The 16,088-nt window shown below is 45.0% G+C and overlaps 3 protein-coding genes and 5 pseudogenes across 5 annotated transcripts; all 8 read right to left on the bottom strand.

The window, feature by feature from the left end:
* Positions 1 to 188: 188 nt before the first annotated feature.
* LOC148369168 (large ribosomal subunit protein eL6 pseudogene) lies at positions 189 to 1,245 on the bottom strand (annotated as a pseudogene).
* LOC148369167 (small ribosomal subunit protein uS9 pseudogene) lies at positions 1,217 to 1,696 on the bottom strand (annotated as a pseudogene).
* A 92-nt stretch (positions 1,697 to 1,788) lies between these two features.
* On the bottom strand, positions 1,789 to 2,520 carry LOC148369166 (large ribosomal subunit protein eL31-like). Of its 2 annotated transcripts, XM_088331092.1 has the most exons (2): positions 2,021 to 2,520; positions 1,789 to 1,925 (listed from the first exon to the last, which is right to left on the bottom strand). In XM_088331092.1, exons 1-2 carry the CDS (start codon positions 2,361 to 2,363, stop codon positions 1,879 to 1,881), a joined length of 390 nt encoding a protein of 129 aa, XP_088187218.1. In that variant the 5' UTR covers positions 2,364 to 2,520; the 3' UTR covers positions 1,789 to 1,878. The 2 variants fall into 2 exon arrangements, with proteins under 2 accessions (XP_088187218.1, XP_088187220.1); XM_088331094.1 differs by lacking the exon at positions 1,789 to 1,925 and having other exon boundaries at positions 1,944 to 2,520.
* A 61-nt stretch (positions 2,521 to 2,581) lies between these two features.
* LOC148369165 (large ribosomal subunit protein eL13 pseudogene) lies at positions 2,582 to 3,399 on the bottom strand (annotated as a pseudogene).
* Positions 3,400 to 3,810: 411 nt separating this feature from the next.
* Positions 3,811 to 4,950, bottom strand: LOC148369164 (large ribosomal subunit protein eL6-like). Its single transcript, XM_088331076.1, has 2 exons — positions 4,741 to 4,950; positions 3,811 to 4,670 (listed from the first exon to the last, which is right to left on the bottom strand). Exons 1-2 carry the CDS (start codon positions 4,889 to 4,891, stop codon positions 3,826 to 3,828), a joined length of 996 nt encoding a protein of 331 aa, XP_088187202.1. The 5' UTR covers positions 4,892 to 4,950; the 3' UTR covers positions 3,811 to 3,825.
* A 147-nt stretch (positions 4,951 to 5,097) lies between these two features.
* Positions 5,098 to 5,574, bottom strand: LOC148369163 (small ribosomal subunit protein uS9 pseudogene; annotated as a pseudogene).
* Positions 5,575 to 5,907: 333 nt separating this feature from the next.
* Positions 5,908 to 7,704, bottom strand: LOC148369162 (splicing factor 3A subunit 3 pseudogene; annotated as a pseudogene).
* Positions 7,486 to 14,434, bottom strand: LOC148369161 (uncharacterized). Of its 2 annotated transcripts, XM_088331096.1 has the most exons (4): positions 14,356 to 14,434; positions 13,535 to 13,620; positions 10,922 to 11,071; positions 7,486 to 7,999 (listed from the first exon to the last, which is right to left on the bottom strand). In XM_088331096.1, exons 2-4 carry the CDS (start codon positions 13,607 to 13,609, stop codon positions 7,901 to 7,903), a joined length of 324 nt encoding a protein of 107 aa, XP_088187222.1. In that variant the 5' UTR covers positions 13,610 to 13,620; positions 14,356 to 14,434; the 3' UTR covers positions 7,486 to 7,900. The 2 variants fall into 2 exon arrangements, with proteins under 2 accessions (XP_088187222.1, XP_088187221.1); XM_088331095.1 differs by lacking the exon at positions 14,356 to 14,434 and having other exon boundaries at positions 13,535 to 14,288.
* Positions 14,435 to 16,088: the final 1,654 nt, after the last annotated feature.

Genomic DNA, 16,088 nt, shown 5'->3' with positions numbered 1-16,088 from the left:
AACCACGTTGTGTGTTATAGATCTAATGCGCTGCGCTTCTTTTTGCAGATTTTTCTCGCAATCTCTAACTGCTAACTTGGGGTGATGAAACAGTCACGTATCATACCTCACCCCTGGGAAGCCTTCCTCCAGGCAGCAGACGATGGTACCCTCGGGCATAGTGCCAACGGGTAGAACGTTGCAGATATTCAGCTGAGCTGGGACTCCACCGCTCTCTGGTCCTCCTTCCTCTGCTCAGTCACCTGGTACTTCTTCTCAGTGTCAAAGATCTCCCCCTCTTGGTGGCGAGGTCTCCTCAGCCTCTTCTTCTTGAAGTAGACATCGTTGAGGGTTTTGGGGAGCTTCATCGTGGTGATGTCCACTTTGGTGCTGGTGGCAATGACAAACTTTTGGTGGGCCCTACGTAGGGGGACTCTGTTCAAGGCGAGGGGGCCAGTGACTAGCAGGAGACCACTTGACAACTGCTTCAGGAAAACAACGCGCTTCCCACGGTGGCGTCCTTTGAGCAGGATAAGCACAGTGCCGGGCGTGATGCTTTTGCGCAGTATCCTCCTGTGCTGGCAGAACGGTTTCTTGCCGTGGCTCTTCAGCTTGCGGGGGACGTCCCCTGTGGGGTAGTGACGGGGCATCTTTCGCAGCTTGACAACACGAGAACCTCCATTCTTGTCTCCACCAACAGTTTTGACGACTGTAGTCTTGGGCTTTACTTTGACCTTCAGCTTGATCTCCACCTTTGTCTCTGTGAGCTTAGTCTTCCTCTTGTACAGCGCACGGCGACCATACATGGCCGAACGCGAGTAGCGTTCGATTCCCCGGGCCAACCTGGGGTTGCGGCTTATGTGTGGCCGGCGAGGTTTCTTGGCACATTCATCCTTCTTGGCGCCCGCTCCGGCTTTCTTCGCGTCACCCTCTGCCATCTTGGCTAAAAAGAAAAAACATTAAGTTTAAAAACGGGTACAATTTACCTGCAATTGAATGAGTCACAACATTACCTTTTCTGCCGGCTTTTTTCTGGGCGACACGATCTTTCCTTTGGGCCAGAGATAGCTTGGCACGGTTCCACCTCTTCTTCTTGACCTCCTTGGATGGCTTCTTTTCATGGACCAGGTTCTCACGAATGGAGGCGTGAGCTTTTTTGTACATCTCTATCGAATCTGCGGTCACGCTGTTCTTGATGAAGCGCGAGAACTGCTTTTTGGTCTCCTCATCGTCTTGATGATGGCCGTCTTCCATCAGCATACTCATGTACTCTGACACGTTGATGCCCAGAATGTGCTTGCGATGGATCTCAGCATTGAATTCATTGCTTTCTGTGTTTTTTGTTGGTTTCACACCTTTTATTACTAGCAAAATGTATATGGTCTTTAACGGTAGGACTTCTGGTAGCGTGCGCGAGCTCCGGGTCCAGGTCCGGTTTTTGGACTCGCAGCGACGCGGGTCGGCAACCAAGAGGGTCTTGTCGTACTGGATCAGGATGTCCTTGATCTCCTTGGAGGCTTCATCCACATACTTCTGATAGTATGCCACAAGCGATTTGGAGATGGCCTGACGGATAGCATTAATTTGGGCCACATGTCCACCTCCCTTCACGCGGACTCTGGTGTCGACTCCAGCAAAACGCTCCTTGCCCAGCAGCAACACAGGCTCCAAAAGTTTGTATTGGAGTGTGGAAGGCTCCACCATTTCCAGGGGTCTGCCATTCACTTTGATCAGTCCATTGCCTCTCTTACAGTGGGCGACTGCAGTGGCAGTTTTTTTGCGCCCAAAAACCTGGACAGATTGCAAAGGACCTTTCGTATTCAGCTAGGTTGCCGTACGGAGCCTAGCCTAGTGTCATAGCCTGGGAAGCCTTCCTCCAGGCAGCAGACGATGGTACCCTCAGGCATAGTGCCAACGGGTAGGACGTTGCCGATATTCAGCTGAGCCTTTACAAGAGAGAAAACAAAGGTCATTAACTTTTTATTGATGTTTACGGGTCTCACACACGTTTAGTTTTCATCAACGTTGACGGTCTGCAGACCTTTGCATGTCGTGACCGGCACGTATGTGACCAGCGTGTACAGTTTGTTGGGGGAATCCTCGTCCTCGTTACGTTTTCTCGACAGGCGGACGCGTAGTCGGTAAGGAACGCTCCCGATCCCCTTGCTCCACACGGCCTTGTTAAGACGAGTGTCGATTCGGACATCAGGGGTACCCATCTCCTTCACGGCAAACTTGCGGATTTCTTTGATGGCGCGGGGAGCCCTTTTCTTAAAACCCATGCCATGGATACGTTTGTGGATGTTGATGGTGTACTCCCTGGTCACCACCTCGTTGATGGCTGAACGGCCTTTTTTCTTTTCACCTTTCTTGTTTGGGGCCATATTATCTGCCTGCTGAGGCGGAAGTCAAAAAGTGAATGATGAAAAATGAACTGTCCTGTATGGATGCCCTCAGCAGCAATAAAAAGCTCTGTCCTCTTCTTGAAGCGGTACGGGTCACTTTGGCCTGGTACTGTGGGGGATGCAAGACTATTGCGGAACCTGGTGGTCCTGCACCGCACACTGCAGTACCTCTTCCCAGAGACTAGCAGAGTGAACAGTCCATGATGGGGGTGAGAGGGGTTCCTGATAATGTTCTTAGCTTGGGATAGGCAGCGCTTCTGGCCAATGTCCTGAATGGAGGGAAGCGAAGTCCCGATTATTTTGAACACTTGAACACTTTATTTTGCAAAGTTTTGGAGTAGCAACTTTTACTTTTTCTTATCAAGATCCCGCTCAGCAGCCTCTTTAGCTTTCTTGGCACGGATACCAAAGAGACAGGCGTGAGCACGGGCCATGCGCAAGCTGGCAAAAGCCTTGAAGTTCTTTTCAGCTTCTGTGATGACTCGGGCCCTCTCCTTGTTGTGCAGTTTTAATGGGCATCACTTTTCCTTTGAGCTGAGAGGCCATCTTCAGGTCCTCCTCAGTGCTGTCTCCCTTCTTAGGGGCAGATGCTTTCCTGGGGAAGAGGATCAGTTTGGATCGATACTCCTTCAGCCTCTGCACATTTGCCTGAAGAGACTCTGTGGACCTGTTGCGACGACGGGGGTCCACTGCGATCCCGATGGTGCGGGCGGTCTTTTTGTGGATGCCAGCAGGCTTGAGTTCCTCCAGTGTGAAACCACGTCCAGCACGGACCCTAGTGTGGTATCTGATGGTCGGACATCTGACCTGTGGCCTCAGTGTTCCGGCGACGGGTCGCGGAGCAATGCGACGAGCCTTAGTCTGGCGAGCCTTTAGCCTTCGGAGTTTCCTCGCTGGCTGGTTGAACCAAGTGCGAACTCTTTTCTGCCAGTATTTATGAAAATGGGGGTTCAGGATCATTCCATTTTGGCTGGGGGCCATGGCTGCCCATCTCCCTACTAGGAAGGAAAATGGCATAAAAGGAAATTTCTCTACTGTCCTCGTCACCCTCCTCACACTACCCCAGTCGGTAGTGGATTAGTGTGTTGCCTTTAAAGATGACCACAGCGGATCCTCCATTCTCCATACCGTTGAGGGTGGAACCATCGGTGAAAATATACAAGTCAGTTGGGCCCATATCCGCAAGTGTTTCCTCTGCATTGGCAAGTTGTTGGGCAGCGGATGTGGACTTCGGGTCAGGGGTGTACTGGATGGGTGGTGGGGGCGCCAAAAGCCACGGAATATTAAGGTTATGTACAGACTCCGAATTCACTGGCGTGAGGTTGAGAGAGGGTAAATTGGGGGCTGTGGAATTACGCCAATCTTCTCTCTTGAGGCGTTAAGGATTGGCTTTTGGAGTAGTACTCTCCTGTGATAGTTGGGAGGGAGGTGGAACCATTCATCAGCTTTCCTCAGGCTGGCAAGCTGAAGTCCGGAGCTTGTGGGGATATACATCATTAGTCAGGAAGAAGCTCCCACGCAGGTAACCTTTCATCTGAGGAACTTTCTTGATGAGCTGCAGGAGCTGGGAGTCCACCGCTCTCTGGTCCTCCTGCCTCTGCTCAGTCACCTGGTACTTCTTCTCCGTGTCAAAGATCTCCCCCTCTTGGTGGCGAGGTCTCCTCAGCCTCTTCTTGAAGTAGACATCGTTGAGGGTTTTGGGGAGCTTCATCGTGGTGATGTCCACTTTGGTGCTGGTGGCAATGACAAACTTTTGGTGGGCCCTACGTAGGGGCACTCTGTTCAAGGCGAGGGGGCCAGTGACTAGCAGGAGACCACTTGACAACTGCTTCAGGAAAACAACGCGCTTCCCACGGTGGCGTCCTTTGAGCAGGATAAGCACAGTGCCGGGCGTGATACTTTTGCGCAGTATCCTCCTGTGCTGGCAGAACGGTTTCTTGCCGTGGCTCTTCAGCTTGCGGGGGACGTCCTCTGTGGGGTAGTAACGGGGCATCTTTCGCAGCTTGACAACACGAGAACCTCCATTCTTGTCTCCACCAACAGTTTTGACGACTGTAGTCTTCGGCTTTACTTTGACCTTCAGCTTGATCTCCACCTTTGTCTCTGTGAGATTAGTCTTACTCTTGTACAGCGCACGGTGACCATACATGGCCGAACGCGAGTAGCGTTCGATTCCCCGGGCCAACCTGGGGTTGCGGCTTATGTGTGGCCGGCGAGGTTTCTTGGCACCTTTATCCTTCTTGGCGCCCGCTCCGGCTTTCTTCGCGTCACCCTCTGCCATCTTGGCTAAAAAGAAAAAACATGAAGTTTAAAAACGGGTACAATTTACCTGCAATTGAATGAGTCACAACATTACCTTTTCTGCTTGCTTTTTTCTGGGCGACACGATCTTTCCTTTGGGCCAGAGATAGCTTGGCACGGTTCCACCTCTTCTTCTTGACCTCCTTGGATGGCTTCTTTTCATGGACCAGGTTCTCACGAATGGAGGCGTGAGCTTTTTTGTACATCTCTATCGAATCTGCGGTCACGCTGTTCTTGATGAAGCGCGAGAACTGCTTGTTGGTCTCCTCATCGACTTGATGATGGCCGTCTTCCATCAGCATGCTCATGTACTCTGACACGTTGATGCCCAGAATGTGCTTGCGATGGATCTCAGCATTGAATTCATTGCTATATGTGTATTTTGTTGGTTTCACACCTTTTATTACTAGCAAAATGTATATGGTCTTTAACGGTAGGAGTTCTGGTAGCGTGCGCCAGCTCCGGGTCCAGGTCCGGGTCCGGTTTTTGGACTCGCAGCGACGCGGGTCGGCAACCAAGAGGGTCTTGTCGTACTGGATCAGGATGTACTTGATCTCCTTGGAGGCTTCATCCACATACTTCTGATAGTATGCCACAAGCGATTTGGAGATGGCCTGACTGATAGCATAAATTTGGGCCACATGTCCACCTCCCTTCACGCGGACTCTGATGTCGACTCCAGCAAAACGCTCCTTGCCCAGCAGCAACACAGGCTCCAAAAGTTTGTATTGGAGTGTGGAAGGCTCCACCATTTCCAGGGGTCTGCCATTCACTTTGATCAGTCCATTGCCTCTCTTACAGTGGGCGACTGCAGTGGCAGTTTTTTTGCGCCCAAAAACCTGGACAGATTGCAAAGGACCTTTCGTATTCAGCTAGGTTGCCGTACGGAGCCTAGCCTAGTGTCATAGCCTGGGAAGCCTTCCTCCAGGCAGCAGACGATGGTACCCTCGGGCATAGTGCCAACGGGTAGGACGTTGCCGATATTCAGCTGAGCCTTCTTGCCACAGTAGATGAACTGTCCTGTATGGATGCCCTCAGCAGCAATAAAAAGCTCTGTCCTCTTCTTGAAGCGGTACGGGTCACTTTGGCCTGGTACTGTGGGGGATGCAAGACTATTGCGGAACCTGGTGGTCCTGCACCACACACTGCAGTACCTCTTCCCAGAGACTAGCAGAATGAACAGTCCATGATGGGGGTGAGAGGGGTTCCTGATAATGTTCTTAGTTTGGGATAGGCAGCGCTTCTGGCCAATGTCCTGAATGGAGGGAAGGGAAGCGCCAGTCCGATTCTCCTTCGGTACGCTTATGCCATCCACCCTCCACTTTCTAGCCCAGTCCTTTTTATAAAACAGATATTTGTGTGAGGCCCTAAACTAGATCATGGAGAAAAGTCAATAAAAAACCTTGGTTTTATCTTCTGGGCCTCTCCCGGTCTTTGATTTCCTTTTGGCCAGCGCGCTGCTTCCATTCATGCTCTTCAAGTTTGCGCAAGCGCTCCTGGTACACTCGCTGTTAATGGTGGACATCCAATAAGATCACAATTAGTATTTGTAAGTTTCCGTAATTTGCAAATGATTACCCCTCTTGAGCTGTTCCTCATGGATTCTTGGCAAAGAGCGAAGGATCCAACAATTCTAAAGATTTGCCTTTGGTGCCAAACAGTCGTTGAGCTCTCTCTTCCAGGGTGCCTCCACATTTAAGTCCCAGTGCCATAAGAGCAGACTTTAATCTGTCCAAACCTAGAGAGGTCAACTCCTCCCATGATGAAAAAGCCGAGAAATCCAAGCGAGCTCAAGCATGTGTCAAAGCACTACTCGTCTCTTTAGGCCATCCTGGAAAGGTTCCCCTCTCCCACTTTTTCTTTAAGTCTACCAGCACTTTTTCATACAAATCGTTCTGGTCCAACAGAGGTTTGACACGATCTGTGTAGTCCTTTAAATATTCCAGCAGCATCTCCAAATACTTTTTGTATTCTGCATTCTTCCCGTCCTTGGGAATGTTAAACAGCTGGTCAAAGGATGAGAGATAGGTGATGTACTCGATTTTCTCAGCGGCCTTCAGATTGATATACTTCAGATAGCAGTCATGGAGGTCCAGGTAGCGACCATATCCTTCTCCTCATCCGTGAATTCCACAAGGTTTTGAGCTTCATCACTAGGGTTGTCTCTGGCTTTCATCAGCTCTTCAAACTCAGCAGACATTGGAATGGAATTTTTATTTGGACGCTTTCGGTGAAACGCCTTTAATTGTTTAAGTCGGTTGTAGAATTCTGCAAATTCATTTGGCCTTGAAATGGCAGCCAGCTCATCCCTCCTCATTCGGTCTTTGTCTTCGTAAGTATCTCTGAGATTGGCACTCACTTCTATATAACGATCCAACATCGCTCTTGTCCTGTGATCGGAATTAATTTGATCCCGCAACGTGGATTTCTTATGTAGTACTTCTTTGGTTTTAGCATCCATTAGCCTCCCCTTTTCCTCGTGATAGCGACGCTGCTGCTCCAAAATCGTTTCCATGTTAATTTCTATGAAGTAAAATGTTTTTGAGGAAAAAATCAACTCAAATATAAAACCTACGTAAACACCAAGCGCGCTTTTGGAACAGACGCGTCTACGTTTTTGTTCCCCACGACACTTTGCCGAGCCCCGTGTTTGCTTCGCCAGGGTAGAGAGACTCGACGTGCTGGCGCTGGAAACCATCCTCTTAGTTGAGGAGTTCCTCAACTGGTCCCGCAGTGAAATGCGCTCCCTTGAAATCGAAGTTTGGCTTTACCTTGGGGCCGGGATTCCAGACCTGTTAGCTCCATCATTTGTCGGTTGAAAATCTTCAGCTGTTGTTCCGCTTTAAGTTTTTGCTCCTCTAACTTTTTAACAATATTTTCCAAGTCGAGGACTGCTTGACGTGTGTGAACGTTGACCGCCCTCTGCTGCTCGCCCTGGTCTTCCAGCTCAAAGATGGTTTCCTTCATATCCTTCACTTGTTTCTCAGCCAGGATGCCCGCCTCCTCTCAGGCATTCACCCGCTTCATAAGTTCATCCTCCCGCTCTGCCTTGGACATGCTGGCTTGCTCGTGCTCCGTCCTATCATGGGTCTGCAGCATTTGCTGTGTGAGCTCAGTCAACTTCCTCCTCTGCCTCGCGAACCTTCTGCAGCTCAGCTTCACGCTGTTCGAGGTCCTCTTTCTCACGCCGAATGTTCAGTCTCTCCAGGCGTTCCTCAATCGTTTGTCGACGAGCCAGGATGTGCTGGTGGTCCTTGCGAGCGTGTTTCAAATAAGCAGCTAATGGCCTGCTGGCTCTGCTCCTCACGCTCTTGCTGAAAGACACAAGTACGGAAAAGCGTTAAAAGTAGCACTACAAAAAGGAATCAATACAATAGTTTGTGAAAGCGTTGGCAATTAAATGCATCATCGCATTTTATAAAGCACTCGGCACGTTCACTCAAAGCAAGTGCACAAAATGTCCCCTTTGCTTTGCACTTTGGTCCGGCAGAAGGCACTTGAGTCACAATGAGCAGCAGTTCAACGGTTCAGGCTAAGGGAACCACCATCCTACCCTAATTTCAAGTTACAATCCAAATAAACAGAAAATATATATACTTCTCAAATGAATTGAATGAAAGAATTTTAAAGCAGTTATAGTAGATTATACAGTACAAAAAAAATATCGGCAAAACCTAAATTAAAAGTTCTTTAAAGCTCAATAATGTATTTAATATAACAAAGTCATAGAAAACCCTCATAATTTTTTTTCAATATTTAAGACAATAAAAAACAAATCATTTTCGTTTCAGTTTAATTTGGAAACTTTATTTGAGATACTACAACATATTTGTGAGTGAATAATCATGTAATTGATTTTGATCAGTTTCCATATGAAATAATAATGTTGAAAAAATTGCTTAGTCAATTACTTGCGATGCATGCCAATGGAGATTTTTCTACTCTGTGATGAAGGACGCGACTACTTTCTTGGCTCTAAGCATAACAGCGCGTTTTCGGCAGCAAAACACAGTAAATTATCCCAAGGAAAGTTCATTTCTTTTTCAATAATCTTAAAAATGTTCTCGCCCGTCGATGCCGTGTAGCCGGTTAGCGCCTAAACGCGAGCCACGTTTCCACAAAACACGCTGTGCGCTTTGTTTTTCACCAGCACAGCTGGTTCTTCGGTCTTATTTGGTATAGAGTCCACATTTACCATGATTACGGCATGTACTTAAGACTTATAATGCCGCTAGAAATAAACCTCACGCATGCGCAGACAACTGGCAACGAATAGCCTTTCGTTTGAAATGGTACTTCGTCTCCATCTTGCGTTGGAATATTTAAGATTTTATTTTTTTTAAGGGGGGAAAAAAAAACAGTTTTTGTGACCCAATCATAACACCGTAGTGGGTTCAAGAAAACCATACTCCTTACGGCAAAAGCGTAATACTTGGCAGGTCTGTTTACGCCACCAAGACAGAGCCAGGAGAGAACTCTGGATGTCCACGTCAAATAGCAGCGTCTGAAACTCCTGACAAAAAGTTACCGGACACCCGGGCAGACAACTCTGAAAAGTTGCCTGCCCCATCTTTCACAATTTGAAACAATAAGACGACTAAAAGGCCCCCCCAAAAAAGATCGGTCGCAAAGTATTAAGGGTTGATTATCAGAATATACAACAGAACAGCACTTTAAAATTAAGTTTATAATAAATCTACCAATAACATTCATTGCATGTATATGACATCGCTGCTTTACATCTGCCATTGGTATGTATCTGTATTTACTCATCTTCATTCATGCAATGTTTTCGTTGCCTCGTCTGCCGCAAGCCACATGAACTCCTCTTTCCACAATGCTTTTAATGTACGTTTACCTTTTGTAGCGTCATTAATTGTGTTAGGCTCTTTTGTATCTTTTGGGGCTGAGGTTTTCGATTGATTCCTAACCACTTCTCCATTTTTCTTGTGTTCTCTGTGCGTCTACTTCGAAAAGTGAGATGCAGATGCAGGACCTTACAACACTCGGGAGAGTCCGGAAGCACAAAGTTATTCTTTGCAGCCTCCTGATTGGCTGCAGAGTATGCAAATGCCAAACTATCGTATTTTCCGCACTATAAGGCGCACGTAAAAGCTTTTATTTTTTTCCAAAAGCTGACCATGCGCCTTATAATACAGTGCGCTTTATTTATGGATCAACACTAAGTTTTCCAACTAGTTTGCAGCCGCCGACTAGATTTTCCCCCGAACGCCAAGTAGTATGCGGTGTATGCTGGGATTTATTTACCGGCGTTTCATTGGCTAACCAATGTGTCAATCATTTGAATCGATCACTATTGGCTTAAGATATTCAGAGGTCAAGGGCCAGATCCTTTTTATCATTTACAGGCTGGCATTGCCTTAAACAGCAAAATTGGCCGAAATGTGTATAGCACATTGCTGACGGCACACAGAAAGCACTTTTTTTTCTATTCTGTATTCGTAAATATGTTATTCTCCTGGATTTACTGCATCCACGGATATAAGAGGACATTGGCTGCACATTATTATGAACACAACGACTTCGGTGAGCTACTCCGGGTTTTATATTATCCCTGTATCTTGTTTCAGACTGAACTCGATGTTTCTGTGTTAGCGGTGCAGATAAGGGATGGAATGGAGTGTCTATTTTTAAATTCAACTCAATGCCAAGTGTTTATTGTAATATGCACAGTAAAGTTGCGAGCGAAAAAGAAAATGGAAACGAAGGAATGTGTGGCATTTCTTGAATCCCAAGACTTTAACCTTCCGAATGATGGAACGATGTATTTGAGTGACATCGTACGGACATCGCATCCGCACGTGTTCTCGACACGTATTTGCAAGCTTTGGGAATGTTAAGGGGGTAATAAGTTGGACTGAACTATCTGACTGTTTTGTCAACGTTGCCATTGTAGCGCCTTATAATCCGGTGCGTCTTATGTACGTCTAAAATAGGACCAAAAACGATTTTTTCGGGGTGCGCCCTATAACCCGGTGCGCCTTATAGTGCGGAAAATACGGTAACCAGAATTTCCAAGCCAAACAAAGATTTCGAAATCAGAATGAAGCAAACGTTTGGTAGAATAACTTTTCTTCTCTTGAAAACGTTGTCGGCCACCCAGGCGGAGACGTTGTTTAAGTTGTACGCCCGACGCAAAAGATGCACGCCCCGGGAGTCCGGGCACACGTTATTTCAGACACTGACAATAGTTATGCTGCAAATACTGTACGTACTTTGTGTTCCATGTTATTCTGCTGCGCCTTGTCCAGTTGGAATTTGATGAGCCGGACTGCGTCGAGCTTTATGCGGGTATTTTGCCTACGATCTTGCTGGGGAACACCAAGTCTTCCAGTATGGCATCGTGAACAGCTTTCAGCGTGTGGCTGGAGAGGACAATTTAAATGAAAAATTGCACAGAAATTACTTTCAAAATGGGTACTGTAATCCCAATTCATAGGAATTTTAGCCAAGGATTAAAAAAAAAAAGTTTCCCATTGGCGTCTCTAAATCGTCCACCCAAAATAGGAGTACAGAGACCCCTCGCTACTGCGTGCCTCCGTTACCCAGGTTCACTGCTCTGCGGATTGTGAAAAGAATGGTCTTTGTTTACATTGATAAACATCAATAACATAGAATTGTGGTCGAGAACACACATCAGATGTGATTACGGGGCAGACTTTGTGTGTTTAAAGGGTGGGCTTGACAAAGAGACCGGTGTATGCAGTCAGTCAGAATGCCAGAATGGGCGGCCGCACAATTCAATGTCTCGATTTGAGAAAGCCTAATTGCGATTTCTCAGACCAGTATTGCAATCTTCAATTTTAAAAGGTAGATTTTCTGTGCTAGTCTTGCAATTTCCCTCCAAGTATTTAACACTCGAATGTATGACCTATCCGTAAAGACGGTCTTCCATGAGTGAACTCAGTAATCAGTGGCAAAATGAATAGAAATACTAGAGGAATCTTGTTATAAACACATTTTAAGAGGAATACCCGGAATGTCAAGTGTGTTTTATTTTTTAACGATTTTGAAGAACAACCCACACGGTCATTTTCATTTCTCCACTAATGCAGTCACAGGTTAATACTAGTTCTAGAGCCATCAGACTGTTGATAAGCAAAGACGTGTCTGGACGATGTCACAAGTTACAACTTGAGAACGTTTCCCTTCAAAAAGATACAAATCGTCCAGATCCCCCAAATGCTTCAAACGCATTCAACATGCACGAAACACGACGCATTTCCGGAAAAATCACGGGACGCCTTTAAGTTTCCAGTCAGAGCTGGTCTCAATGTTATGCTCGCAACAAACCCACCAAAGCCGAATACGGATTCGTTTTTGGACGTTATTAGCAATTAATTTCAACTCTTCTTATGCCCGCCGAAGGTCAGAATGAATTGTAAACGCACAAATGTTTTCAAAAAATGGGGAGACAATACGGCCAGCCACCACTGCCGTGTACCTCAACGTACAGCATCGGCTACTTGTAATTTGGTTCCAAGCATCCATACTATTCCCCAAAACACCGAGTGAAGAAACCGGTGGGTCATCAATATCCAAAGAGACAACTTTATTGTTAAAAGCAGGGTGTGTAGCAGACATTTTCAAAGCTTGGACCTGATAGCTAATGCCCAAAGATGTGTATAGATATTTGACTCCTGCATTATGCTCTAGTGTTGAATTTTGTGTCACGTTTTAGCTTTCCTTAAATTACACACATGGCTCTTGTTGCAGCTTGTTGACCTTTTCTTTAATAAAAGCATTGCATTGAAATTTGTTCCATGTCAACTTATTATGCATATTGAAAGGTATTTTGACAAATGAGTGTACAAGAAAAAACATTTTTTTGTTTAATACAATGCAACACCGCATTGTCTCTGAGAATGAGCTGTAAAAGAATGGCTTCATTGGCAAAGTCACACCATTCAAGTCCTGTAATCAGCAACTGCCCCTGGACTTGCCAATAATGGTGATGGCTTTCTTTCAGCTTATACACACCGGGGTCATACAGCAGCCAATGAGGTGATGCGCCCAACCACACTGCATCGGGATGAACCATTAGCCCACACATGGTGAATTGCACTTTTTTTTAAACAGCATAATCCTTTAAGGCACTTGATTCTATCTGCAGACCCCTCTTCATGTGTTACAATACAACACTGAGAAATTAAAACGTGTCAGGACTTAAAAAAGGCGAGAAGGGTGTGGAGGAAATACTGTGTATAATGCACAACCCCATTATTAATCAAAAATGTTCTCCGTTTTCTCCATTCTCAAATATTTGTCTCAGGGTTCAGTACTTGGGCCACCTTCCATCTCCCGATGGAGGACTCTGCCACCCTTTAAATAAGGGGATGGCGTCATAATAGCCTGTGGTCTTTGCAGGCCTTTGAGACTGATTAAGGACTATCGAAATAAATACAGTACTCTCAGTGCATCACACTCAAATACAGTGCTCCTGCCCGTGCAACCTTTCACTGAGTTGAGGTCAAATTTACTAGCCCAAACACCAAATACCCTCTGGAAAATCTCACAATATCTTCCTCGCCACATCAAAACATTTTCTGCTCAGATCTATACAATTCACTTAGGTCACCCTTTTATGTGGATTTTCCTCCTCAAGGTTAGAAATGTTCATGAGTTAACACTTGTACTTATACAACCACCAATACAAAAGCAACATAGTGGCATTGTATTCCTTAGTATGTCTTAAAGTGTGTGTGCGTGTATATGTAATGAAAATTACTCAAAGCTTTCTTTATGGGATTATTAAGGGAAAACGTGTCCAGTCCAGTCTCATGCGCATTAACATCTTATACCGAATATGAGGAAACAAAAAGACTTACCTGGGATATTCCCGACTCAAACTCGTCTGGTTTTTCGCCATTTGGCTTCACGATCTTTGCACATGTGCTGAGCATGGCCGCTGCCTCTGCAAAAATACAATTTAAGCTTCTGTTCACAATGCAGGCTACAAATACGAACGTGCGTCTTCGGTTCGATAGCTGATATATAAGACTTTTTTGAATCTTTGATCTGTGCAGCCCTTTGAAGTTCTTTGTGATCAAGGGCGATACAAAGAAACATGACTTGACCTTTTGCCAACAAAAACTTCAAAGGAAAACTGAACATGGCCGCTGTCTCTGCAAAAGTACAATTTAACCACGTTTAAGTTTGGACACGAAAGACATCGCATGCTCGTTGCATAACTTCTGTTCACAATGCAGGCTACACATACAAACGTGCGTATTCGGTTCGATAGCTAACATATAAGACCTTTTTTAAATCTTTGATCCATGCCGCCCTTTGAAGTTTTGTGATTAAGAGCTATACGAAGAAACACGACTTGACCTTTTGCCAGCAAAAACTTCAAAGGAAAAATAAAGGGCCAAAAAAATATTCAGTGGGCAAAATGCTACGCTAGAAAGTTAGCAAACAGCTAGAGTGAAGAAGCCTAAAACTGGAGGCAAATGAGCGAAAATGATAAAAACAAAAAGGCGCATACTGCAGAAATTTCTGCAAGCGCTTTAACAGTCTCACGCAACAGGCATTCACCAAGCTTGTTCACCGGTAATTGTTTGGCCCTTTAAAACCGCTATCCGACACGGGAAAACACAACATCTTAGCCATAAAACACCTCTAACGATTTACGGTACCAAAGTGTTACCTTAAAGCGTGTTAAACAAAATTCTTCCATCCGGGCGTTTAGTCACGGCTGACCTCAATCAAAGACGGCCAAGGAGGAGACTGGAGCGTCGCGAGAGTTCAATTAGTGGAAAGGAAATGAGTTCGGTTATAACGGAGATATGTTTGTCTCTCGCGAGACTTTTGCGTGACGCGTTTCCACAAACGGAAATGAGGCAATTTCTTTTTTTTTTTTTTTGCGTTACTACAAAAATGTAATTCGCCTTTTTTGTTTGCAGGTATATGGTAGTGGCAATAGAATGACTTTCAGGTGCCTATTGAAGGAAAAAAAAAAAAAACATGTGAAGTCAAATTATATTGAAAAATCACATGAGGCTGCCGTTAACTGCAATTCCATGCTTCTGAGCAGAAATACAAATACTTGATTTTTTTGTCTTTGTTCATTATTTTCTCATTTACTTCTTGATAAAAATATACGTGAAAACAAATAGTCAAATACTGTAGATGTAAAGAAAAAAACACTTTGAGAATTGGAAGATTGTCTGGTGACCATGAAGGCCCTTCATTGAAAATAAATGCAGGTTATGTACAATGAATCCGGAAAATATTTACATCGCTTGACTTTTTACTTGTTATTCTTTAACTTTTTTTTCATTTTTTTTCTATGTTACAGCCAGGGTTGAGTAGGGTTACTTTAACTGGATTACTTTCAATTACCGTTGGATTACTCCAATACCAAATATGCTAATAAAAGACAAAATAAACTAAATATGAATAAAATTATGACTCAAAAAACGTGGTAAGTTTTCTCTCCTGGCTTTGATCTCTGGCAAAACTAACATAAAATGTGACATCATTTTTTTCTGTTCCATGTATTCCGTTACTCCGACCCTGCACAAAATATAGTAATTTTTTTAGTATTTAGTTTCTTTTGTCTTTTATTAGCATATTTGCTATTGGAGTAATCCAGAAGTTGAAATCGAAAGTAATCCAGTTAAAGTAACCCTACCCAACCTTGGTAACAGCCTTGTTCCAAGGTGAATAGATTCAACACGCAACATCAATTGTTTTAGGGAGATTTTTAAAAATGTATTAGAGGACATAAGAGGGGGGGAAAAACAAGAAACCACATGTTAATAAGTATTCAGAGCCTCTGCTCAATACTGGATTTTGTTGATGCACCTTTGGTGGCAACTGCAATTTAAAGTCTTTTTGAATAAGAAGCCACGGGCTTGGCACCAAAATCCTTGGGCGGTTTTGCCTATTCCCCTTTGCAAAACCTCTCAAGCCCAATAAAATTGCATGGGAAGCATAATTTGGATGGGAGGCACTGACATTTTCAGATCTCACTGAAGCTGATGTTCAATCTGATTTGAGCCAAAGCCCTGGCTGCGTCATTTAAGATCTGTCCGAGCCCAGAAAATCAGTCCCAGCATTCTGCCCAGTCCAGAGAACATTTCTTGCAACATTAGAAAAGACTCTTTTCACACAGCCCACTACCTCTGTTACCTGCCACCATCTGTCAGCCGCTATAGGTCCCTTTAAACAAGGACAAATGGGTTCAAAGGCAGTTTTTTTCTTAACAAGGACGCAAAGTCTGGAAATATATATTTTACAACTTTTCTGGAAATTGTCATTACTGCTAGATGTTATTGCACTTTTATTCATTGCACTATTGTTAAGATGGACTGCTCTCCCGTTGCACTATTATCATAACTCGGGCCAGTCTCTGCGCACTACATTGTAAATAATTTT

This window comes from Urocampus carinirostris, chromosome 3 (genome assembly GCF_059441175.1).
Source record: "Urocampus carinirostris isolate Australia breed hairy pipefish chromosome 3, RoL_Ucar_1.0, whole genome shotgun sequence".
NCBI lineage: Eukaryota > Metazoa > Chordata > Actinopteri > Syngnathiformes > Syngnathidae > Urocampus > Urocampus carinirostris.
Note: the sequence above shows the minus strand (reverse complement) of the source record. Positions and strands in the feature narration are given on the sequence as shown.